General features: G+C 41.7%; 1 protein-coding gene across 1 annotated transcript; it reads right to left on the reverse strand.

Annotated features, from left to right (window-relative positions):
• Positions 1-5,406: 5,406 nt before the first annotated feature.
• skic2 (SKI2 subunit of superkiller complex) lies at positions 5,407-27,279 on the reverse strand. The gene is made up of 29 exons (XM_079571104.1): positions 27,221-27,279; positions 26,484-26,602; positions 26,267-26,388; positions 25,987-26,104; positions 25,053-25,167; positions 24,839-24,913; positions 24,701-24,754; positions 24,177-24,340; positions 23,571-23,711; positions 23,325-23,470; positions 23,112-23,258; positions 22,242-22,326; positions 22,061-22,167; positions 21,587-21,733; positions 21,346-21,442; positions 21,067-21,279; positions 20,832-20,942; positions 19,354-19,465; positions 18,492-18,610; positions 16,789-16,920; positions 14,919-15,056; positions 14,734-14,838; positions 12,512-12,644; positions 11,056-11,182; positions 10,027-10,237; positions 8,191-8,301; positions 7,803-8,021; positions 6,641-6,781; positions 5,407-5,787 (listed from the first exon to the last, which is right to left on the reverse strand). Exons 1-29 carry the CDS (start codon positions 27,231-27,233, stop codon positions 5,587-5,589), a joined length of 3,723 nt encoding a protein of 1,240 aa, XP_079427230.1. The 5' UTR covers positions 27,234-27,279; the 3' UTR covers positions 5,407-5,586.
• Positions 27,280-27,439: the final 160 nt, after the last annotated feature.

Raw genomic sequence — 27,439 nt, forward strand, 5'->3', positions numbered from 1 at the left:
ATTTTGTGCATCGCATCAGACTTACTGACGAAAGGCCCTTTCGTTTGCCCTTCCGGCGCGTGCCACCTGCCCATTATCAAACGCTGAGGAAAGTACTGTCTGAAATGGAGGAGCAGGACATCATAAAGAAATCAGTCAGCGAGTATGCATCCCCACTCGTACTTGTATGGAAAAAGGATGGGAGTCTAAGGCTATGTACAGATTTCCGGTGGTTAAATGCTCGGACTTTCAAAGATGCACACCCACTCCCGCATCAATCTGATTGCTTGGCTGCTTTAGGGGGAAATGCCTTCTTTAGCACAATGGACTTGACTTCCGGATTTTATAACATTCCGATGGCGGTGGAAGACAAAAGATTCACCGCGTTCACTACTCCTATGGGACTTTACGAGTATAATCGCATGCCTCAGGGTTTATGCAACAGTCCTGCCTCATTCATGAGAATGATGCTCAGCATTTTTGGTGATTTGAACTTCACTAGCCTTCTGTGCTACCTTGACGATGTGCTAGTGTTTGCTGCTTCAGAGCAAGAGGCGTTAGACAGGCTTGAGGTAGTGTTTCAGCGGCTGAGGCATCATAATCTCAAATTAAGTCCAAAGAAGTGTCATTTGATGAGGTCGTCAGTTAAGTTTTTGGGCCACATAATTGACAAAAATGGTGTTGCTGTAGACCCAGCTAAGGTAGAGGTCATCTCAAAAATGACCACGGCTGATCTCATGGAAAATGATGGTTGTACGCCTTCTGTGAAAAGAATAAAGTCGTTTCTGGGAATGGTACTTTACTATCAGCATTTTATCCCTAACTGTTCCAGTGTAGCCAAGCCATTGTTTGCCCTCACATCAGGCCAAAAGAAACGAGGCAGAGTCAAACAAAACACCAATTCAGGCTCGTTCAGAAAGCTCAAACCTTCTGATTGGACAGAGGAGTGTGAGGCTTCATTATCCAACCTCAAAGACAGCCTAATGAACTGTGTTGTACTCTCACACCCAGATTTTTCTCAGCCTCTGGTTCTGTCCATCGATGCCTCATTAGACGGGCTTGGCGCCGTTTTATCGCAGGTCACTCCAGGTGGAAAGAAAGCCCGCCCTATCGCCTTTGCAAGTAAGACACTAAGCAGATCTCAAAAGAAATATCCAGCACACCGTTTGGAATTCTTAGCCCTGAAATGGAGCGTTTGTGAGAAATTCAGTCACTGGTTACGAGGCAATAAGTTTACCGTATGGACTGACAACAACCCTCTAACTTACATAATGACCAAACCTAAACTAGACGCCTGTGAACAACGGTGGGTGTCCAAACTCGCTCCTTACTCATTCGACCTGAAACACATCCCAGGGACTAAGAATGTCGTGGCAGACGCACTAAGCAGAGACCCTTTCGCTAAAACAGTCAGTCAGAGAATCATAACTGAACAGTACGACCATCTTTTGGCAGAGGCTCAAGGCATCGCTCCTGACAGCATCCAAGACACATTCCGCCTTAAAGTCCAGTGTCACAGAGTAAAACGTGCACAACAAAAAGTCATACCCTCTCAGCCTAGCCTTGTTTGTCAAGCTGACATTAGTGCACTGTTAGACACTCATAATGATTGGGAAGCTGCTGCAGAAATTAGAGCGGTGCAGTATATCCAAGCAGTTCAGGACATATTACCTGCTGGCCAAGACCCACTACCTGTGTTCACATTGGCAGAGTTGCAGCAAAGTCAGGAAAATGATCCCAGCATCTCAGTGTTAATGCCCTTTGTCAGCCGAAAAACACGACCATCGAGGCGAGACAGAGCAGTTTTTGATCCAAAAGCCATGATTCTATTAAAGCAGTTCGAGAGACTTAAACTACAAAATGGTGTCCTGTATAGAGTCACTAAAGATCCAATCAGCAAACACAAAAGACATCAGTTTGTTCTCCCAGAGTCTCTCAAAGAAAAAGCTTTGTATGCTATGCACGACATTGCAGGACACCAAGGCCAGGCTAGAACTATGCATTTAGCAAGACAAAGGTTTTTCTGGCCAAAGATGGAGCTTGATGTGAAAGAGTATGTTCGCCACTGTCAAAGGTGCATTCTAGCAAAAACTCCAGACCCTTCTGCTCGTGCTCCTCTTGAAAGTATTCGCACTTCTGCCCCTATGGAGTTAGTGTGTTTGGATTTTTGGAGTGCAGAGGACAGCAAACAACGTTCAGTCGATGTACTCGTAGCAACAGATCACTTTACAAAGCTCGCCCACGCTTTTCCATGCCCAAATCAAACAGCCAAACAGGTAGCAAAAAAACTGTGGGATCATATGTTTTGTGTGTATGGCTTTCCTGAACGCATACACTCAGATCAGGGAGCAAATTTTGAAAGTGAACTCATTGCTGAGCTCCTCAAACTGTCTGGCGTCTCCAAATCTCACACCACAGCATATCATCCCATGGGAAACGGTGGAACAGAGAGATTTAACCGTACGCTTGGAAACATGCTCCGCTCCCTGCCCCTGAAACAAAAGGAAAAGTGGCCTCAGCAAGTACAAACTTTGACATTTGCTTACAATTCAACAGTGCATGAAACCACCGGATATGCACCTTTTCAGTTAATGTTTGGAAGGATCCCAAGGCTTCCCGTTGATGTCATGTTCAAACAAGTGCTGAATGATCCTGTCGTGGTCGATCACAAAAGTTATGTCAAAATGCTCATGTCACATCTTCACGAAGCCACCAGGATTGCTCAAAAACACAGCATCAAAGAACAAGACAAACAGGCAGAGGGCTATAACAAAAGAGCTAAAGGGACTCATTTAAACATTGGAGACCGTGTGCTCATCGCAAACAAGGGCGAGAGAGGAAAGAAAAAGCTGGCAGACAAATGGAGCCCAACAGTGTACACGATAAAGGACAGGAACCCACAGAACCATACTTACAAACTGGAGGATCTGGAAGGTGCAACAAAAGTTGTGCACAGGAACTTACTTTTGGACATTAGTTTTCTGCCAGTAGTAGACACATGTGATGCTGAAGAGGATTTGTACACACCCGATTCTTTGGATGTTGAGAGCAGTATGGACCGGACTAACTCCTGGATAATGGGTGGTTCAGAGAGGTCTTGTAGTCAACTGGACCAAAGTGATATTATGTCTCATTCTGACCTGTCAAGCCATAGCTTTCTAGAGGCAGATTGCGAGCAGTTTCCAAATGAACTTATCCCAGACCAGGTTGATTTGGACAGGCTGGTTATAGAAAATGACTCATACTCACCCTACATTCAGTTGGCTCCTGACAATGAACCTCAGTGGGACCTACAAGATGCTGACTCAGAACCTGACAGAGACAGACCTGAAATACTGACTAGGATTAGTCCAGCTGCTCACGGGGAACAAGTAGTCACTACTCGGGTGGGTAGGGTCACTAAAAAGGTCAACCGCTTAATTGAAACTATGGTTTAGAAGCCTTTTGGTTATAGAGACTTGGCTAATTCATTCACCAAAAGATCTCAATCACTTTTGATTTTATTTTAAGCAGGCCAAGTTTGTTTTTTTAAAGACACTCTGTAACCCTCTATGTGTAGTGGTAGCAAGGTTTTGTATGGTGTAAGAGGCATCATATCGATCTAGGAGGGACTAAGGCCTGATCAGCCTTTTGTTTTCTCCAAACCTATAAAGTAGGTAGCTCCCAAGCTGAAGTTAAAGCTTAGAGCTTTTTCATATCCTTGCTCAGTATCTAGTCGTCCAGTGTGGGATGGATTTTGCCGAAATCTTGGAGGGGTGAATGTAGCCCGTGTGGTCTTAGTGTCTGTCAATTTCGTTAAAATCTTGGTCTGTCTTTTCTGTTTCCTTTGTGGTTTTATTTTGTAAAATGTACATAGGTTTTCCAATCTAGACTTTTATTTTGATAGCGGCAGCGCGTGCTACTTCCGGTCCCTTTGCGCTCGTCTCCTCAGTTGCGATGAGGAGGACGGAGGGGAGGTGAGCCGCCGGAGTTTCTATTAATCAGTTAATATAAGAAATGTCACTAAAAATTATATTTATGTTAAAAATAGATTAGATCTTTGTTGGAAAGGTATTTTGGCACGTTTTCCTGCCAGTTAATGTGTGAATCAGAGTTTTTTTTTTATGTTTAGTACATCTCTCTAAAAAAAAACGTTACTTATCAACTGAAGCGACCGTTGCTCATGCGCGTGCGGCGTTTTCTCTGTTCAGCAGACGCAGTAGTGGAGAGGCTGTACTGGATGTTTGTGTTTTGTTTCACAGGTATGTGGCAATGTTTATTTTATTTATTTATTTATTTTTGTTTCTTGAATGTATTTATTTATTTTTTCTCAAATCTATTTTTTATCAGAAATCTAAAAAATGTCATTTGATGGGGAATTTATGGATTAAAATGGAAATGTAATACTATACGGTCACTATGTAAAGAATTGTAAATTGTATATTGTATATTATTGTGTATTGTGTATTGTATATTGTAATTTGTATTTATGTGAGTTGCGATGAGGAGGACGGAGGGGAGCAGACGCAGTAGTGGAGAGGCTGTACTGGATGTTTGTGTTTTGTTTCACACAGTAAAGCCCCCCCCTCATCAGCAAACCCCTGTGTACGGCTCCATCTATGACACAACGCAGAGAGTTCAACTAGCTGGTGGTCGTGCAAAGTGAAGGGCCGACCCCGCTACACCAGTAAGCTGAATTCTCGCAGTAATTGTGAGTTTACAAACACACGAGAATCCATCAACATTGTGTGGATTTGCGGAGTTCTTGATCCAATCATCAACAAATGCTGCTCCAAATGTGCGACCTCCCCCCGAACGATTCAAGCCGGCGCAGTCCCAGATTGATGCCATTGCAAATGTTATTGGCACTGTAATATCAATCTGGTTCTTGCCAGGTTAGGGTACTGAGGGAAAACTTTGATATTCAAAACTGAATTGGACACAATAGGCAACTTTTGAGCAAGAGTGTTTCAGTGAGAACTGCTGCTGAATTACTTTTAGACCAATTTTTGTGTGATTTGGGTCAAATGTATGATGTCGAAATAGTTCAGCAGTGTCATTGCTGTGGGTTCTGTCTCTAGGGAAAAAAATAAAAACACAATTTCTCTAAGAAATTTAATATTTGGATTTGATGCCAGTTTGAGTCCAATTCAATGCTTTTTAAAATGACTTCTGAGGCCTTTTGGTATCTTTGTGGGCATAATTAATTTAACACCTTTTAATGCCACGGGGTATTGCTGTAACCCTGTATAAGGAGTTTCATATGCAAACTGAATGAAAATCTCATATCGAAAGGGTAAGGAACTTGGTAACCTGGGAGGAGCTTGACTTAGAGCCACTACTCTTTCACAAAGGCATAAAACAGTCTCTACTCAAGACTCTAGAGCGACACATCTTTGCCAAAATTGGAGAAATAAGAAGCATGATTGTTATTTGTCACCGTTTATTTCTGTACAATAAATTACAATCCAGATTTCATGTCCTGTGTTCCTTGTTCTTTCTGCTAAAAACCTAAAGTCCCATAGTCCATTTTTCTCACACTTAAATGTAAACATGATCATTGTAGGCACATTGTTGCATCTCACGTGGAAAACCTCCTCCGTGTTTGGCAGCGCACTCACACCTCGCTCAGTGGGTGTAGAGGGAGGCGGTGAAGACTATGTCCCGCCGGATGGCCAGAGAGGCGCGCTCCATTTTACTGCCCAGGACGGAGTCTCCCACGATCCGAGCCGCCTGCCGCACCTCCTTCAGCACCTCGTCCAGCCTCTGGATACAGCGCACCACGGTCCCCTCCTGCACGTCCGTCAGCTGCGCGATCTCTGCAAACGGCTGGAGAATTGCATCGGGTAAAGTATTACGAAAAAATTTATGTTGGCGGGAAAATGCTAAAAGTGCACTTAAAGGGACAAGGGCAGATATACAAAACAAGCAAGCGGTACAGGGAATTGATAATGATTCATCATCTATAAAAGAGTATGGCCTGGGTCAATGGTTCTTATACTGCGGCATACAGACTGCTTCACCACTTCAGCTCTAAACTTTGCTCTATTAGAGATTTTTTATATCTATTATGTACATAAACAACACAATAAAATATGAACAAAAGGAAAGTAAATGCACCCATATCCCAACCCTGGCTCTATAAGAAACTAAAATAGACAGTGAGGGTTAAAACACCAGCATAAAATAAATGCATTAAAATTTTAGTCCAGGGTCAAGTCCAGTAGAGTGCAAGTCCGTTCAAAGCCACTTTGTTTCACAATAACGGTGTGATCTATCTTTTCGGGTGTGCAGTTAGACACAAAATTAATTAGCCCATTGTTTAAGGCTTTTATGAGTATGCACTTTCTGGCTTCCATTTCTGTCAGCCATTAGAGATAATTTCATATAGTTTTTTTTACTTGGTGTGAGTTTTGTAGAACCTCTGGCCAAGGGGCTGCCACATGAGATAAATTCACACCACACTCTGGTCTCTTCCCCATTTCCAACTGTTCTGTTCTTTCAGAAAAAGCCACAAAATTACAATATATTTATGAATAATGTTGGCCCAAGAAATTCCTTCGATGCTTTTATATACATTTTGATTTATAGTGTAATGTTTTTCTCTGACCCATAATCAGAGTTAGGTCTATAAAGATAAAGTCTTCCTAATCATCCTTACTCCCGGCTTGTTGACACTCACCATGCCCCGGGCCCAGCAGTAGACCACCTCCGTCAGCCCAAACTTGAACTGTCCCACGAATTCTTCAGCGGTCTGAGGTATCTCACAATCCACCTGCAGATCCCCGATTCGCTTGGCCACGGCTAACACGCGCTCAATGCCCTAAAACACAAACACATACGGAGATGTAAGAGGATTTTACAGCTTGCATTGGGACCTCCAACTTCACCGGACCAACAAACCACAGGCAAACCAAAAGAAAAGTTGCCAAAAAAAATAAGGTCCTAAATATTTAGTTTAGTGTTTTGACCTTTAGAAATGATTACAGCACACATTTGCTGTAGCATTGTTTGCATTCAATTTTTACCAAGATCTCTACTTATGATGGGAGAGTGTGAGCACTGTGCAAAGTCTTCTCCACCACATCTGAAACATTCTCAATGGTAAAATGGTAAATGGACTCAACTTATATAGGGCTTTTCCAGTCACCCATTTACACTCCCATTCATTCACCAATGTACTCAGACACTAGATGCAAGGAGGGTGAAGTGTCTTGCCCAAGGATGCAACCCTAGTGTGCACCTTCAGGAAATGGGCTTCAAACCCACAACTTTCCGATCATGAGACGAGCCGCTCTACCAACTGCGCCACTGTCGCCCCATGGGGTTAAGATCTGGACTCTATGGGAGATCCATGTGTGAAATTGATATCTCATGCTACCTGAAACGCTCATTCACATGTGAGCCCAGTGAATCCTGGCATTTTCATCTTGGAACATGCCCGTCCCTGATCTAATTCTTTGGGCACATAGTCTTGCAGGAACGCAGACCAGACCAACTGCAGCAACCGCAGATAATTTCTTTGTGTTAATACTGAGAATTCACTACTAATTCCTGAGTGTAAGAAGCGTTTTGTCAGAAGATAACAGCACAAAGGAACAGTAGTGAAGTGTTGTACAAAGATGCAGAAGTGGATTAGCGAGTGAGTAAGAGTCCAGTGCTGTGTCCTTTGTGTTTTTGCTTCGGGGGGACATGTCTCTCGTCAAATCTACGACACTGTAAGACAAAGAGTGAGTCAGCAGCGGGACGAGGCGGTACAGTATGAACACGAGGCGTTAAGACTTGCAGAGCATTTTCCAGGACAGCCATTGTTAACCCCCTCGTTTCTGCCGCCGTGCCCTTACCTCTTTGAGCGTGTTGGTGAGATGCGGCTCCACCTGCGTGTTCTGCGTGAACACCAGGCAGGACAGCAGGGCGGCGCTCTCCTCGGGGGCCAGAGGGCTCAGGGAGTTTTCGAACAGCAACTCGGTGAGGAGCAGCTCGTGACTGCTGATCTGACACGCCACGCGGCCCTTCAGCTGCACCGCTCCGCTACTGTCAATGTACTGGAGAGACTGCAGCACCTACGGCACCAGAGCAAAAGAGAAACAAACAAAACGACCATTTATGTGTGTTCTTTGTGTTGTGGTTAAGTGTGCTACTAAACAAGAAGCTTTGAAACAGTGATAGTGACAGTAGCAGGTCAATCAGTGTCTAACAATGATGCAGTACAGTGTGGGTTTTGCATCAGACCTTAATTCTTTGGTGATATTCGGGCAGCAGCGTCAGAGACTGATCAGAAATCAAGAACAGTAGTTTATCCAGCTCCTCCTGGACGCTCATCCTCTCTTTGACCCGAGCAAACTGTGAAATAAATCACAAAAGATGTTATGAAACTGTCTCTGATCATTGAATTTGAGATATTGACCTCAGATTCACCGTAGAGCCTGTTTATAATCCTTCTCAGGACATAACAGGACAATGTTACAGAATAGATGAGGTCTGATACTGTGCAGTAAAATAGGTCAGGAGCCTTGAAACATTCGATGTATATAACCATGTGAGACACTTGTTTTTGGTTACATAATGCTCATAACCAGACACTGACGCTGTGAGGGCAATTAAAGCAGATCAAATTTTGCATCAAAGTTCCACCGAGCCGACAGGTCGAAAGGCAGGAGACATAACAAACATGCACGAGCCCAACACAGGCTTTGGAAGGAGTTTGACAGCAGAGGATTGCCACATGCACTGGCGTCAGGGATCCACAGCTGTAACACGGAGACATGAATGACTAAATTATTCTATACTTGCTGCTCTAGTCGTGGGTTAATCCTAGTCTGATTGTGGGTAAATTCTGGTTTGATCCAGCTTTATGTTGTGCTTCAGGCAACTGAGAGGCCGGTTAGTTCCCACTTCCCACTCAGAATGTTTCCAGCTAAATTAACTCATACTGTTTATAAACAACAGGGTCAATGCTATAACTGTAAGCGAAGGAAATATAGAGGGCTCTAGGTTGTGACCAGTTACAAAACTTCACTGATGTAGCGTTCCAGTTAAAGTTTTATCCTTCAGACACATAGCTCACCTTTTATTATGTCACAATTCGACTTGTTCTGAACTCAAGACACCTCTGATGATCCCTGAGTAAGTACGAGTTGTTCCAGTTTTTCAATGTTAACAGAGGTTGGAAAAATCGCTGTTCCTAGTCTACTGGAAAGCACCATTAAGGTTATTTATTTGACATTATAACAACCGATGGTACATAAACTTCTCCTGTATAACACATCCAGACAGCTGCCTATTTTTCAGCTATCCTCGAACACCATTGTTAATTCTCTAACACCTCGACACCTGTAAGGAGCAGCGGGCAGCGGCTGAACCCATCTCCCATATTCAGATGTGGAGTCAGGCTGATGGTCAGATTCACCTGGCTGGAGGATTTACCCATTATACATGCTTCAGTGGTAGGGGAAACCGAACTATCCAGCGCAAACTCCAGACAGAAAGGCCCCGTCCAGAAGGGAATCAAACCCGGACCTGCTAGCTGTAATGGATGACCCACCCAATTGGTCTGGACGCCCCCTGCCAGGTGTGAATGTAATTTGTATGGAGCGCTCGTGCTTTACAATACCCACTGTAAAGTACAAGCCCTAAACGCTGCCGCCACATATGTCCTGTAGGTTTATACTATGGGGGTCATTCAGCGTTTTTTGCCCAGGCAGCATTATCTCATTTATAAACCAGATTTAGAACCCCAATACTTTGTTAAAGGCAATTTCAAATGGTAAAGTAGGTGTAACATTCTCAAAAAAAGCTACAGCACATATTTCCCAAATTGCACTCACTATTTACCACTGGTCTAGCACCATGTTTTGGTTTAGTAAAGATTTGTCCGGATTTAGACTTGATTGACTATAAAGAAGGTTAAGTCCCAAACAGTACAGTTTTGGCTCAGTCTCCATTTAGTTGTATAGTTACGTACTTTCCGCACAGGTTTAAATCAACTTGCAAAAACAAAATGTAGCCGTAATTTAAACCTGTGAAGAACATACTGTAGATGTTAATTTTAACTTGACTGTCCCTCACCTGTTCGGCGAATGTGGGCGAGTGGATGCAGTTGAACTCCCTCAGAGCGTCCCGCAGCAGCCGGAGCCTCATGTTGCCTTCCACCACCTCCACGCTCTTCAGCTGCAGGTCGTTCACCGGGTCCAGCGACGCCACGCCCCCGGGGTTCGCCTCAGCCAATCGCAGCAGCTCCTGGGTCGCCGTGGAGATGGCCTGCCCGGGAGGGTCGCTCCTGAAACGCGGAGAGAGCAATATTAGCTTTGTTGGCAAGCACAATATCTGCAAATCAAAACCATCGGGTCTCTCGGTTTGAAAGCACATTGTGGATCATTCCAGGTTTTATGTTGCTATGTCACCTTTGTCCAAACTCTGTTCCCTTGGCTAAGTGAAAATGAAAAAGTCTACACTATGACTTCAAATGAGTTCCTCCTTGTATCATTTTTATTCCAGCAAAAGCATTTTGATTTAACCACTGAACAATATCTGTAAATTAGAAAGTACCTTTAAGGAACATGCAGGTCACCCTTGTTTCTGTGAATTGCAATGGGTCATATTTATATAAGGCTCCATAAATTAAACATGTACCGGTAATAAATGGACTCATAACAGATCTTTCAGAGCTATATGGCAAAAAACGAAGAATACTTTTGTATTTCTGCACTTGATGAGGCAATATAGGTCCCTGTGCAATAGCAGAGTCAGTAAAACTAGCAGACAGTGAAACATCTGAGTTACCTTATTGTTGCATAAAATCTTGAAATGCGTGACTTCAGACTTTCACAAAAGTAGCCCACCGACATTGAAAACTGTTTCTCAACTATCCATTGAATTGCCTTAATTTTATACAACCTACAAGGTTATTTCGTGAGTCTGAATCATTCTGCAGTAATCACAATCTGTCTGATTTAAAGTTATGTGATCTGATGAGCTTAAACTCCCACATTCCTTTTTAAAAAGTTACTGGTATCTTGTCTTTGAAAACACGATATTATCTCTAAAGTTTATTGTTAAAAACATACCCAGCATTTCTCCACAGTGAGATTATTTCACCTGAATCTGGGCTGCTGTCTCTTGTTGTAGTTGTCGATGATCCTGTCGGGAATCACTTTGAGAGTTTTGACTGTGATCGCAGAAATGTCCTGAAGCTTCAGTTTCTGCACCGTGTGGCTGCAGGGCCCTGAGGAAACACACTCAATGTTGAATATCTACTATATACTCGAACATCTCTGCAACTATTCAAAGAAACTGAAAAGACAAAATGTGAATCTCTAGGGATGATAAAAGACTAGAGTAAAAGCCAACCGTGGTCTAGTCTAGTCCCCTCTATTTCTATTTAATGATGTGATTAAACAACAAAATAATAATCACAAATAACTGGACATTTCTAGACATGGCCAAAGATGTGAAGTGCCACCAGGTTGTAAAGTGGGCAGTGACACATTTCAGTGCACATGTGTTGAAAATTGTACAGTCGCCAGGCACATGAGACCAAACTCTGGTTCAACCTTTAACATTGTGAAGAATATCTAGCCTGGCCAGTCAGACTATCCTTTACAAAGATGTGCAGTTGAGTCGGTTGAGTTCTGAAGGCCATAATTGACGGACGGATTAACCTCTTACCTCCGCCTGAACTGAGCACATTGTCTCCAGATTGTTGTCTTCAAAAAAGCATCAAAATAGTGACAAAAACGAGGATGAAAACGCAACAAAAAAGGGACAAAAGATCAATAAAAAAGCAACAAAGATGTGACAGAAACTGTGGCAAAATTAGTTGAAAAAGGACATGAAAAAAGTGACAACACAGCAACAATGTGAGGAAAAAAATCAGTAAACATCAGTTTTGTAGGTCTTAGCTTTCAAATGAGGCATTACACTGGCCTATATACTGTATTTTTAGATTTGGGTAAAACCGAACTGGAGAAAATGTGCCTGGTTAAGAGGTTAACCAGAGAAACACAAGGTCCGTTCAACATCCGTCCGTTTTTTCATACTGAGATATCCGCGCAGTAATATCTTCACTTTACCGCACGGATGTCGAACTACTCCTCGTATTATTACGCCTCACAATATAGGTCCCCTTTTTATCCGCTTAGAAAATCCACATTTTTTAATTTTGTGTATCGTGTAGCACTTCACGTGACCATATTTAAATAGGGAAAACGTGGAAGAGCTTGGTAGATGCTATCTTCACCTCGTTTGGAGCTATAGAGGAGAGGAGGAGAGGCTAAATGCTAACGCCGTCTGTGCTGTGTTTACGTGACTGAGGGCAGGCGTGAAGACCAGACAGGTACAAATGAACTCGTCTAAGCTCAGGTAAGAACATATGTCAGTATGTAAAAATGGTGGCCTATTCCTTAAACATCAGTTGTGTAGGTCGTAGCTGGAGAGGTCATCAAGTTTGTTAGTTTAGTTTAATTAGCCGCGAATATTTATTATAATTAACATCTATTCTGTTATCAAGCCCTTGCCCTTAATGTACTGCAAGTGTATTTAGTCCTCGTCTAACCTTCGGGGATGAACAGCGCGGTGTTGAACAGATGAGGGAAGGCGTCGCTGTTGTTTCCGCCGCCTCCCTCCTCGTTGCCTTTCTCGCAGATGATCAGAGCCGTGAAGGTGCGATTCACTGAGTCACTGGAGACCTGTCACAGCAGCGAGAGAAAGAAAACACTTGAGTGAAGTGAAGAGAGTGATGTGCAGACGCTACGGAGGTGACTCGGAACTTAGCACCAGCTGCAAAAGGCTGATCGTGGACACAAAAAAACACTCACTAAAGCGCTCTCCCTGGATTTTTTTTTATGGCATTTCGGCTGACATTGTCTTTTATTGGCTTATGTCCACTATCATGTTTTGCCTAATTTAAAAAGTTGTAAACTACTGATTGCTGTTTATAAAATGAATATGTTATGTGCTAAACTTCAGTCAAGAGTTTGGTTTATGAATTGGATTTTTTTGTAGCAGTAAATTCCACCAGAGGGCCTTGCAGGTCGTGTATGTTTAACAGTGATGCACAGTGGCAGAGTGGTTAGCCCTTTAGCTGCGTAGGTACTATCAGGGGTCCAATATCCTCCCTGCGCTACAATATGTATTAATGCAGTGGGTTCCAAACTTTTTGGAGCCGTGCACCCCTGAAGCTGTGGGTGCCCAGTTGCGGACCCCCTACTTTTACGTGACTGAAAACAATGTGAATATACGTTGCTCATATAATAACTAGGGGTGGTACTTTAACTTAATTTTTTTTTTTACACAATAATCGTATTTCCCCCGATCCCCCCCCCAACCTGGAGCTCCCGAGCCGGAACCTTTCTATTTGCGTGTTTCTGGTAAGCCCGTATATCTGACGCACATCCGCCCACAACAGCAATGGATGAAGACTCTCCAAAAAACATCCTGATGGGACGATAGACAGCTGTACTGCTGTGTGCAAGTTGTGAAAAAAAGAGTTGTCCTTCCACTGTAATTACTCAAGTCTAAAATACCATCTCAATGCAAAACATGTTGGACAAACACAGACGTCCTCGATGCTAATGTTAGCGTCATAGCGTTCAGTCTCAAACAAACGCTCCACTCTGAGCCAAAATAACCCTAACCTTTGTCAGTATAAGAAATGGCACTTTGATTTCTTTAAACACTTAAATGTGCTGTTTAATGGCCATCATATTGCCTTTATTTATTTTTTACTTTCATATAAATGTGGCATTATTATTACCGTTTAATGAACTCTACAAGTTACATAAGTGATCAGAGTTCCTAAAACACTTAAAAGGTAAATAGGTACAAATGCACTTTTCTTCTGTTACTTGAATAACTATACAGATAAACAATAAGAAACACATTTGTTGTTGAATTCATTTCTTTCTTCGTTTCTATCTAATTATAGAATAATTTAGGTGCAAAAAAATGTTGTTATTGGTTGTTTTTGATTAAAATGCGCTTAATTGCGATTCATTCATTACAGACCTGTAATTGACTTGATTAAAATGTTTTAATCGAGTCCCACCTCTAATAATAACATGTCCATTTCATCCTTTATTCCAGTGAACTCAAGCAAGTTTTCCACATTAGAATATGCTGGTCTAATTAAATAGAAAAATATCAAATGAAAATGTAAATTTTTATTATTTTAAAAACGTGGCTGTTAATGTGAGTGAGTAAAGCTGACTCTGGTTTGGACTCTGCACTCTGGCCCCGCCCCCTCTGCTTCTCCCTCAGTAGCTACTGTCAAACCACTGGTAGCTACAGATTCTAATGCGCCGATTTAACTTAATTAACGCATTAATGCAAAGAAAATTTACACGCAGGACATAACAATTTTGCACGTGCCGTCGCGCATCAATTCATAAATGTATGTGACAGATACAAGGCCACGGGTTTAGCAGCAGAGGAGGGCAATGTGTTCCCTTTTCCTTCTCCTTCCCCTCGCTCCTCTTATCAGAATGAGAGGAAAAGTCTCCAGAACATGCTCATCCACATCTGAATTAGAAGGCCTGTATAATTAGAAGGCCTGTATAAGCGTGCTTCCCGTACAGTGGTTTTAACATATTTTTTCTTCCATAATTTCTTTGTGTACCCCCTGAGGCATACCACAGTTTGGGAACCCATATATTAATGTATTTAGATGATGTTTGTTTAATCAGTAAAGTCCCACAAAGATTCAGAGTCTGTGTTTCAGGAGAGTCCGAGCCCTAGAGGGGAACCTATTGTACGTGTTTTTGGTGGTGAATAGGGTACCTGTAGTATGACTCCCAGAGCGTTTAGGTGTTGCCTGTTGTTGGCGACCACGACTCGACCGACGGACAGAGCTTTGAGTCCGTTCACTGACTCCAGGACGGCCTTCTGTAGTAAACAAACGCCGTGTTAGCAACAGGCAGATCATCCATTCCTGTATGTATCTTAAGGTTTTATGCTTTTTGTACCTGCACAGTCTCCGTAGTGGCCCTGATCTCAGTCACCGTGTGGTAATAGGGCAGGAGGTCGGTCAGCTGCCCCTCGGTGTCCAGCGGAGGCAGAGAGGACAAGGTCTGCTTCAGCTCAGTGACGCGCCGCTCACTGGCCTAAAGGAAACCAGGAAGACAAGAGTTTGACTTCATTTGACTTAAATTCAGCTTTGTTTTTGTACTTTGTGTAAAATTAATCTACTCTTGATTTAATTCAGTTTATACCTGCTGAGTTCTATCTATAGCTGGCACAAACCATTTATATTCCCAATTTTGATTTGGTTGTACTTAGAAAGACCAATGTTTATTTACTGGAGGTTACTTGGTGTAAATGGTAAATGGTCTCAACTTATATAGCACTTTTCTACCTTTATCAGGCCCAAAGCGCTTTGTAGGAAAAGAACCTGTCATCCATTCACCCTCTCATTCATACACCAATGTACGCAGACACTGGAGGCAAGGTGGGTGAAGTGTTTTGCCCAAGGACACAACGATAGTGAGCATTTGCGGGAGCTGGGATTCAAATCCATGACCTTCCAATCACCATGTGACCCACACTACCAACTGCGCCACCGTCGCCACTGTATACAGTTTAAATACTCTCAATTTTAGATGTTATTTATTATCTATAAACATGCTGCTGATAAATTACAAAGCAATACAGTCGTAGGCTGTTGCTGATCTCATCAAATACAACTAAGTGCTAGTAAACAGAGGAGATATTTGAGCCAGACCAGCGGCTAATCTTCACAAGATTCCTGTCCCTACGGCCTGTGGATATCAAGGTGAACTCCGCGCTTCTCTATGTACTGTGACTGTTTTGTTTCTGCTCAAAAATGATCTGGACAGAGCCCATTCGTCCGCCGTGCCTGTGGCAGAGCGACGGGTTCTCTCTGAGGGAGAAACCACACCATTTCACAGCCGCTTCCATCCTGCCTCAGGGAGACGACTGTGGAGTCTCGATCAGTGACTGGTCCAACTGACTGGATGGCTTCATCCACCAGACTATGTAGCACAATATCCCTTTTAAAGCAGTGTGCTGGAGCAAAAAAAAGCCAACAATGGCAGGCAATGAAAAAAGGTCTGAGTCATGTCTGTTGAAGGGCACTTCTCAGTTTTGGTGTGGAATTAAATTAAAATTGGGAGCTAAGTACGCAGTTGTGCAGACTTTTTCCGTTTCATTCACAAGGCTGCCAGGAAGCTGAACTCTTCCCTTCACATCTATTGTGTACAGTAAATGTATTTGATATAACTCTGCCGTCTAAAGTCTTTTATCATCAATGGATTGAGAGAAAAAACAAACTTCGATTCTCTGCATTTACATGTAGTAGAATTGACAATAAAGCTGAATTGAACAGTGTGTGTGTATAGATTATACCATCTATAGTCTGAAATTAAAAAGCAAACTTCTCTGAAACTGCAACCTTCAGACATCCCGGTAGATAAATAAACAGTTACCACCTATGGTCCTGGAGATTTATATGGTTAACCATGAAACGTCGGCCTTCCACATTAAGAAATGTCCAGACTCGCTGGGGTATTTGAATTCTCTTTTGCTTCCAAATATTGCCGGGACAAACAGCAGCATACAATACATGGTTATCAAAAATCTAATAATCTAATGCCACTTTTAAAAACACAATAAAACTACACCAGATTAACACTTAAAAGCTTTCCTATATAAAAAGTGCAACTGAAAGGGGACCTGGAGGAGCCTAACTTAATCTTCAATCTGCAAACTACATTGTCTACATAAAAAGCACAAATTACAGGCCAAGCCCTTAAGAACTGTGAAGACATTATGGTTAACAGTATCTAGGGAGGTAATTCTATGCCCCATGTTTGTGACCTGTGTGTCCCGGTGGTTCTCAGAGAAGCTCCTCCTCATCATGTCGGTGACTCTGAGCGCCTCCACTCGCAGCAGGTTCAGGATCATGGTGTAGGTCAGTCTGAACTGGGACTGCAGCATCGTCGGCTTCCCCTGAGACACAGCAGCCAACAAGATTCATTTGGTCATTACGGTCTCAACACAGTCAGTGCTTTTTGGTCCAATGCAGAGGAGAGTGGAGTAAACATTAATAAACGTTAAAAGGTTGGGTAGAACCCGCTTAGTTTGGCCAGGATTTATCAGGCTCACATTGTGAAAGAGCGGAGCAGGGAGCGTGAGACATAGTTTTCACACATGGATTGGCCGCAAGATCTTTGGGATGTGCTCGATGGGGGCAAGATACAAGAAATGACATGGCAGAGGCTTATCAAAACATCAGTCACTACAAAAACTAAATATCAAGCATGGGATTGAATTACCCGACTTGAGATTATTAATCTTATTTTGAGCAGCTTTCACTCTTTTAGACTCCTAATCGGACCAAGAATACTTTGCTAGTTTGCTATGTCTGATGGTTCTCCGGTGATCTCGCTGTAAGGGGACGAGCGTAAAAATGTCAAAATTAAGTATTTCTCCCCCCTACATGTTTCTCAGATGGGTTTAACTGATAAGAGTCCATAATGGTAATGAAGAAAGCAGCTTTTTAAAAGTAAACAGCAGTTTACTTTTTTTTATTATGGACTCTCTGCAGTACAAAAAATCCACCGATCCCCCCAAAAACCCGCAAATGTACAAAGGCATACAGTAAGACAATGTGGAACATAGAAACCACAAATGCATGTTCACAAAATCCAAAAAAATGCAGCTGTGTCAAGAGAGAGGGAAGTTGCTGCTTGTTTACACGTCGGCAACAAATCCATACATTTTTAGGAGTGTGAACGCTAATGCTAAGGGCATTCCAACAAAATATAGGAATGTGTCACCTATTCTGTGGTGGCTACTTCACATAAAAGCATTTGGACTATAGGGCAGGGATCTCCAACCAGTAGCTCTTCAGCCCCTCAGCACTTTCTACATTTCAACATACACTTGACTGACTCACATTTTAGATGCATTTTCTATTTGTTCTGAAAATGCTGAACACAATACGCAAACATCCAGGTCAATATAGTAGAGTATACAGACAAAACTCAAGTAATTTTCTTTGAAATCGCATCTTGGCAACTGATTCTACACAAATTTTACACAAATGTCTTTGAAACATAAATGGCTCTCCCACGTTTTTGATTTGTAAAAGTAGCTTGCCGGCTCACCACTTACAAAAGTTGTTCCACGGTGGTCACAGGAAACATAGCTTTTAATTAAAAACATGATCCCAAACTCTACTAACTTTTTTTTAAATGGCATAAGTTTATATAGTATATGTTTTAAATCTAAAGAGCAGATTCTTTTCAAAAACACAATCAGTTTTCTATTTGGCCTAAATACTTCCACATTAGACGCTTCGATTCAGATAAAAATGAATTTCTTTCTGCTTAAGAGCTCCCTGCTTATCTCCACAAAGCGGAGCAAGCCGAAATAACCCACTCGACTGTATAATTGAATGCGAGATATGCGGCTTGCCAGACTTTGCTCGAGAGAATTCAATGGAACACATTTTTGAAGGTAAAAAAAAAGTCATAATATTGTGTTTGGCAAGGAGAGAACATAATATAGGCTCTAACCAGCATCATGGCGTGGAGGTCGGACATTTCGTGAACGCCTGACTTGCACAGAAGGATGACGGTCCCTGTGGCGTCCAGGCCTCGCCTTCCTGCACGGCCGGCCATCTGAATGTACTCTCCTGAATCGTGAAGCAAAAGACACAAATCATAAAATGCTGCTCTGTTGTTAGAAACCTGTTCAGCTCAATAACAGAAAAACAGGATCAATTCAAGGGAGTATAACATGGGACTGTATACGGGTGAAGTTCTCCTTTATTATTGAGAAGAGGGCGTTTCAATCAAACACGTGTTACCTTTGATTTTATGCTTTCAAGTCAATTAACCCGAGTAATAAACAGATTTAAATGTAGTAAGAAAAAACAACTCTCGACTTTAAAAGAAAAATGTTGGGGAGGAAAATATTAGGCTTAACTGGGAAAGATTTAAAGATAACAAGAGGATAAGACAAATGTTGATGAAAATGATGTTCACTACCTGATCAAACACCTGGATTGAACTATTATGATCTGCGGTGGCAACACAGGATCTTTTGATATTGCTTATTAAAACAAAGCCACTGCAAATGCCTGCTGTAATCAAAGATAAAGTCAGCCCATTCTTTTGGTCCGGCAGTGTAGATGATTCTGTTCCTTTTCCCCTTTTATTTTTGTGTATATATTTTCTTATTAAAATCTGCTCAGACGCCTGACAAGCCCAAGTGTCTCCACGTCTCTTCCCTGTCACTGTCGTTCAGGTTTTTGTTGTTTATCGCGGTTGTCTAAATTGTCATCTTTTTACTTTTGTCGGATCCTGTGTTTGAATCCCTGAGATAAAAGAGCCTAATGAATGTCAGATGAAAGTGTGCGAGGAGGCAGAGCAGCACCGGGGAGCAGGTTTCTGAAGCCCGTCCCGTCGTGTTTCCTGATGCTGTCGAACACCACGGTCCTGGCGGGCATGTTCACCCCCATCGCAAACGTCTCAGTGGCAAACAGCACCTGCAGACACCAACAAACTGTGTTGAAAACCTGTAAAGTCAGTGTGACTCGACTGACGGAGCAGGAGACATGGAAAAGCAAATTACTTCACGAGACTTAGGGGGATAAGCTTCTTATCCAGGCTTCAATAAAAAAGCAGCTTTTAAAAGCAATCTTGGTCCATTACCTAAAGCAACAAAGCGTGTTATTCGACGTCTGAAAACCTTATGTGATAGAAAGGGGCAAAACATTAAGTAGACACATCATTTATAGTTCGTTTGAGCACCTAAGTATTGATACTTTACATTTGATGTTTCATGGCAAGTTTGTGAGTGATTACTCTTTTGGTCAGGATTTATAATTGGTCTGCAGTGCCCTCTGCAGGTAGTGGGAAACAGGAAATGTAATTTAAAATTTAATTGAATTTTAAGCGGATGGCATGCTCACAAACCAATGGTGCCATAATGAACACACTATGGGGTCATTTATCAAGGCGGGTGCTAAATAGTTAAGTGCAAGCAGCAAAATAAAATTGTATTTTGTGGGCATGTTGTACCTAATTTGCCATTTGAAATATCCTGCATTACAAAAATAGGGCTCCAAATGAGAGCCTGCGTGTGTGTAAAAATGCAGAAATGACTCTGCTGCTGATGCACTTTTGCACGTACTACTTGTTTTGCATGTGAGCAAACACTTGGTAAATGTACAAAACTGTCAGAATGTGTTCAGAGTGAGTGGCCTCAACACACGAAGTGGCCTCAACATCACTCCTTTTTAATTAATTTCCAGTAGAACTAGCGTGACTATGTGGAATTTCATCCACATAGTGCGCACACACAGGCTTGCAGCGCGATAGATAAAAAATGTTCAACTTTTGTCATTGAAAAAACGACGATCTGAGATGGTAAAATTTTGTATATATTTTAATAGACCTGTTAGAAAACTAAACTTATCCAGTTCATCATGAATCAATATTTGTCGTCAATTCAAAACAATCATCCATGATATGTAATAATGTCCTTCATCTCCACACCATGTAAATTACCCTCTGCTTTCAAAGCTCACAGTGCGATGTGTCACTGCCGTCTGTCCTGTGTCTTGGTTTTCACCTTGGAGGTGATGAGTTCCGCCAGTAGCTGTAGTTTGTCGCCTCCGTGTGTCGAGCCAATTACACTTTACTCATTTCATGATTAAAAAATGAGACCAGCAGAGGGCAATAGTGAGCAGCATTGGTGTTGTACTTCCTATATATATTTTCTTTATTGACAAGTCAGAACAATAAGTTCCAACTAAACAAAGGTCTTTGATTTGTGTGTTTTGGTGTTGTACTTCCTTAAATGTTTCTGTGTAATGTCTAATCTCTACAAACTGGTGCCGTGTGTCTCACCTTCACGAGGCCTCTGGAGAACAGCATTTCAATGACCTCCTTCAGAATGGGCAGGATCCCGCTGTGGTGCACCGCGACGCCCCTCTTCAACAGGTCCCTCATCACCAAAATCTGAACCAAATAAGAAATGCTTGAGAGACAACGACCAGGCTCCATTTGATTTGATTGACTTTTCTTGATTCATTCCAGAAAGTATCATCTTAACAAGAATGAATTGGGCTGTCTCTGAACTAACCTGGGGCAGCTGTCTGTCTCCTCCTCGCAGTCGGCTCAGACTTTTCTGGAAAAACGAGTGGATTTCTGCCTTCTCGATGGACGTGGTGAGGTCCATGGAGTCCAGGGACCGAGCGTTGTCGTCACAGCGCGTCCTGGAGAAAGTGAAGGCCACGACGGGCGTCTGCTGCCGCTGGGACAGGAAGTGCAGCAGTGTCAGCCACACCGCACGGTCCTGGAACGGGAAAGGAGGATAACATGAAGAGTTTGCTGTGACATTGTCCAAACATTAACACGTTACCTGACTGGCTGTTGTGCTATGGTTTGTTCCTTTGGTGCCGAACGACTGCGCGTGTTTGCTGGTGCGCTCCTTCTTTGCATCAGTCGCTGCATAATATCTAGAGCCAGACAGAAACTAGTTCTTCAGTTTTAACAAGACACGGCAATCCACACACCTATTTAAATAACCATTTAAATACCACAATGTTCACTGCAAATATAGCCTTGAGAATAAAAACACATATCAAAACACTGACTCCTACCCTTTCGTGAGGAAGTTCCCTGTGGCGTCCAACAGAAGAAAGAGCTCCTTCTGGGTTTTGGTGCTGTTTCCTGTGTATAGATGATGCTCCAGAGGCACCGGCCGCTTTAATGTGCTGATCACGTAAATGTGCCTCTTCTTTATACGACTAAAAAGGAAAGGAAAGGGAAAACAAACTCCAACTTGTAAGTAGTTTTAGTATAGTAAGGCTGTAAAAGTGCCCAGATGTGCCCAGTTTACTAAATCTTGAATTATCTAAAAACTTGGTCACTGGTCACATTTTTGAGGATTGATTCCGGGCAGTAGCACTCATATAACTTTCATAGAGTTTGCTGCATAATAAACAAGTAATAAAGGTTGTTTAAGTCGTCATCTGGATTTACTTGAAGACCTTTCACCTCTCGCTCGAAGTAAACCTTTTTTGAAACCTTTGAAACCACACAGACATGTACAATAACTAGGCCGATGCTCTTACCCGATCCACTCACTGAACTCGAGTGCGTTTGGGACCGTGGCGCTGAGCAGAATGATACTGACGTGGTCGGGAAGCATGATCAACACCTCCTCCCACACTACGCCTCTCTGAAGAAAACACAAATAGAATAAAAACAGGACAACATTCGAAAAAGTGAATGTTTAAAGCAGCTGAACCAAACCTCAGCGTCGTTGATGTAGTGAACTTCATCAAATATGACCCACTCCAAGTCCCTGATCACCTCTGAACCATTGTACAGCATAGACCTGAAACAAAGAGAATATGTCTATATACTGTATAATGGGATTTCTTCAATTATTTCATCCATTGTATCTGGATCACCACAGCAATATTGATACTTTCTTGAGTAATAATTGTGGTCCTTTCAGTTTAAAACTCCCAAGTTAAAGGGATATTTTAGGATTTTTGGCATAGGGCCTCATTCCTAGTTAACCAGAGTGTTGTTGATTTCTGGAGATATATATATTTTAATTCATGTAGCCCTTACATTTGAAGAGTTTAGTGGTGCTAGGCTGGTGCTAGGCTAGTGCTAGGCTAGCGCATGTCTATGGTAACTAGTAGCCTGCATTAAAAATCTCTTCAAAATCATAGGGTCGTCCTCCAAATGTTGCCATATCTGATTTGTAGAAAGCTCCTTTGTCAATTCCACGTGTAGTAAAACCGGCCGCAGGTAAACAAACTACTGTAGATCCGGTAACCTAGCAGATCACTCCACCGCTGCATAGCTACAACCAGGAACCTGATGCAGCTCAAATACAAGTTATTTTAAATGCAAAATGGTTATATTTCAAAAATTATTATGTCAACACAGACATCAGTAGTCTGGTGTTATAAGTGATCTGCCTCAGGTGCACTGTGCTTGGGTCAGACTGACTTTAATACAGGCTACTAGTTACCATAGACATGCACTAGCCTAGCACTAGCCTAGCACCACTACACCACACTCACACTAGGAAATGAGGCTCTATGTCAAAAATCCTGAAATATCCCTTTAAATCCTGTATGGCATTAAAATACTGTAACATTTTACCTGAGGATCTCCGTGGTCATGATGAGACAGGACGATTCGGGGCTGAGCTGGACGTCGCCCGTGAGAAGCCCCACATCTCCAAATGTCGTTTTAAAATCTCTGAACTTCTGATTGGACAAGGCCTTGATGGGTGACGTGTAGATCGTTCTGCAAACGGTTTAAGGAATATTAATTTGAGGACTACGGATGCTGTTGATTAATGCGGTCGGTTACCTGGTCATGTGTTTCTGTGACAGAGCGATGGCGTATTCAGCGACCACAGTTTTTCCGGCCGAAGTGTGAGCGGCTACAAACACCGATTCGTGAGCCTCGATTCGGAGAATGGCCTGTTTCTGAAAAACGTCCAACTCAAACGGCCACTGCAGACGAAAGACAATGCAGAGTATGATCAAATTAGTCAAATAAGCTTGTTCACAAAAAATTCAAGCAGTTTCAGTGTACAGTACTGTGTTCATTTACCTTAAAAGCTGGGTTGGGAATGCGCTTGTAGAAGTCATCACAGGGAGAGCTGATATTGACAGGAATAGCCCACTTCTTTTTCTCCTCTGGCTTTTCCTGTGGTTTAGATTTTTCCTCTTTACTCTTTTGTGAGACAGCGTCCTGAAAGCAAATTAACAGAATTTTCCGATGTGACAAAAAGTAGTTGAGTAATCATTTAACAAATCTGAAACACATCACTCTAATGGTCACAAGTATGATATGTTCGGACAATACTTCGCCATCAAAAGACAAAGCTGCTTGGTCCAGATCTGGCTCCTTACTAGTGCTGTCAATCGACTAGGCTGACATAATTTCATTAACAAAACAATAACACTTTCATAAATCTATGTGAAAAGCCTAACAGCAAAAATGTGTAATTCGTGATGTCTTTCAGGTAACGTCTGCTCGAGACACAGAAGTGTTGGGTCAAAACATGTGATGCAATAATGAATTAGTTCATAATCTTTGGATCAATTGTAAGTTAGAGCTACAAGTTTGTAAGCCATCATTCTCTATACGCAATGATTTGACAAGAAAGAATAAAATCTAAGACCTTTTGTTCTAATTAAAAGAGTGTCTTATCACCTTGATGCCCAGGTCTTCGAGGCTGTTTGTTCTTGGTAACGTTGGGGCTTCTTTCGTTTCTTTAACTTCCTCTTTCTCCTCGACGTTTCGGTGGAACTCAGAAATGCCGTCATATGAGGTCAACAGAGACATGAGGTTGACCTCTGGCTTTGCTACTTTGGCATCTATCACACAGAGTTAGAGATTAAATTAACTTAATGTGCTATAAGCATGTTGATCTTACCATGGAGGAAAACACTGTGATACACTGCATTGTAACACAGTAATATATTCAAGACTTTAGTTTACCATAGTTCAGACTTAGAGAGACTTGTGTGATCCACAAGAGAAATTGCTTGGTCATAGTAATAGAGTGAAAAAGCAATATCCAAACAAACTAAAAAAATGCTTCTAAAACTTGAAAAAAAGAAGAGCAAATAAAGGAAATTAGAAATAAATAGAATGTAATTACAAATAACATGTGAACTTATGTGAGAGAATCAAGACGGTAATACTAATATCTATTCTTCCAATCAAAGTCAAACCTTTGTCTGTGAAGTCCATCCCAGTTTTGAGCCCAGGGGCAACTCTGAGTAGTTCTGTCATCACGAATAAAAGAAAAAATCTGTCACTTACTGCTAAAGATGAGGGACATTGACAACATTTTAATCTCTTTTAAATACCATTTTCAAAGTCTACATCCTCCTCCAAGTCAGACTTCTTTTTAATCTGGTCCAAAGTGAGCTCCTCCATCCCTCCTGTGCGCCAAAGGCAAAACATCATGATTAATTAACTTACATTATGTTTCATTTGGGACATGTCTGCCTGTTTACATCTCAGTTTGAAAAGGAATTACATGCATTTGTGAAGAGGGCACAGGCTTTAGATAAGTCTCACCAGGGAGGAATGGGTAACTCGTGGTGCTCCCACGAAGGCTTTCGGACAGAGGACCGGGCTGGCGTTGGAAGGAGAGGGAGTTCTTTGCAGAGAGGCCCGTGTTTTCAAGTAACACCTATAAGATAAAATATAACATACATTGGATGCTTTGGAGCTAACTGTTACCTTGTTATTACATACTTGAAGCTATATATTGAAAGGTCAAAACAAACATGATTAAGCATTTGTAAAGCAGCGGTAAATATATAATTTGTTGTTTATAGAGTCTCACAGCACACAATCCCTATGTCTGTTTAAGGTTAAAGTCAGGAATGGTGAGAGTTAGGAGATAGTAGGGTCTATATATATATATTCATGGTCTAAACAAATATGTTATTCAAGAATTGTGTGCTTAGAAAGACATAAACAAATAAAAAATGACAAGGAATGCTTTGTAAGTGTTTTATGAATAATGAATTATGCCTAATAGTTTGTCGACCTTCTAAAGCAGGGGTGTCCGCATATTGAAGCATACACAGGGTGAAGGGCCATAGATCAGTGGTTAGTGCTGAGAAACCTTCGACTAGCAGAGGTTTAAATTGTGTCCCATACCTTTAGTTATGCTTAAAACCTTCATGCCAGCTCTGTCTCACAATAAATTGTTAGTTGTTAGATTTGAATTGTGTAGAATTACTACATTTCAAATAAAAAGAACCATTTCGGATGATGTGTACCCATTCTGCAAGAAGGCTGAGAGCCACCAACAATTGGTCTGAGGCCCGCATTTGGCTCCCGGGCCGCACTTTGGACACCACTGTTCTAAAGTGTTACTGAAATGCATGTTACATTTGCATATGTGTAGCTTCAAAAGCATAAATGAGTGTTTCAATGTAGATCTAAATGTTCATCAATTTCTGTTTCTGTAATTGTGTAATTGTGTGATTTTGCGCATTACTTCATTGAAGTCCAGGAGCAGCCCAGTGGTTGGGTCTCGGACCACGGACAGACCGGAGTGAAGAGGAGCGGGGGAGCAGGTCAGGAGAGAGTCCACATTTACCTCCCTCTTTGTTACCCTTATAAAATAAAGAAACAATAAAAAGAGAATAAGCTTCGAAGGCGTAATGCATTAATAATAGTAATGTTTATGATACACAACTATGTATCTGTTAAACAACATATTAAACAGTTGTTGCACACTCAAAACAAAAAAGTATATTATCTAAAAAGGGACATACTTGAGAAATTTTTGAAAACAGAAGTCTGTGTCGTGAATGGGCAGCCAGCCGGGGTCCCGTAAAAACTGTTTCTCAACTTCTTTCTCTAGACTCAGACATGTAGGGGGCAGTCCATGAGGAAGCTATTGAAGTTTTGAACACAGAGTATATTAAATGAATGTGCATATGGTCAGATACTGTAGATCATATAGTGACGCAGCAAATTGCAGCCGCTGACCGTGGTGAGCGGAGGCAAAGGTTGTCCCGGTGTGGGGTGTGTGATGAGCTCAAAGCGTCCCGAGCAGCCCATCTCCAGCAGAGACAAAGGCAGGTCCAAGGGGCCCGCCGGGGGCACATCTACAGGGAGAGGGCAATAGGAAAACACAAACAACAGATTTGGTTCACTTTAGTAATTAGAAATAAAATGGATTTACCCAATGCTGTTCAAACGTTTGTGTCCTCCTTGATTTAGTGAGAATTAATTAACATGATCTGTAGCATTTGGGATACAATGGTTGAAACATATACAAACTAAATGAATGATAAGTAGGATTATGCTAGCACCACAAAATGAGATAAGATAAGACTCTCAAGAAACACTCAGGAAACACACAGGAAAAGAGCAATTAAGTAATAGTGTCTTATATACAATGAATAGAAAGCTTTAAAGGGCAAAAGTATATATTAGTGTGAGTAATAAGTGTTAGAATATATACTTGTCCAGATTTATAGTGACACAAAGGGCTGCACTTCTGATTACTTTTGAATAAGCGCGATCTAACATTTGAAACAAGAGTAAACAGATTTTTTCTTTGGAAACACAACATGAACTATGATTGACAGGAGGTTGGCTACACATGCATGAGCCACATCAGCACCAACCATTAGCTGTGTTTATAAAAGAGACGCCGAGGAGCAAAAAAAGAATCCGAGTCATATGTAAAGAATATGTTTGTGATGTAAATCGAAACTTACTAGTTCTCTCCATAAGCCCAGCTCTGATAAATGAAACCAAAAAGTTGCTGTTGTCGCTCCGGATGTTGTAGTCTTGGTAAAAACGGAAGTATAATTGTTATGTTTTTTTGCAAGTTAATTATTATTTAAAAATAACACGTATATTTTTTTTTTACTTTTTACATTAAATTGCGAAATACGTGCTATGCATTTTGAAGCTAAAACATAATAATCTCGGAA

The sequence above is a fragment of the Gobius niger genome, assembly GCF_951799975.1.
Source record: "Gobius niger genome assembly, chromosome: 14".
NCBI classification, from domain to species: domain Eukaryota; kingdom Metazoa; phylum Chordata; class Actinopteri; order Gobiiformes; family Gobiidae; genus Gobius; species Gobius niger.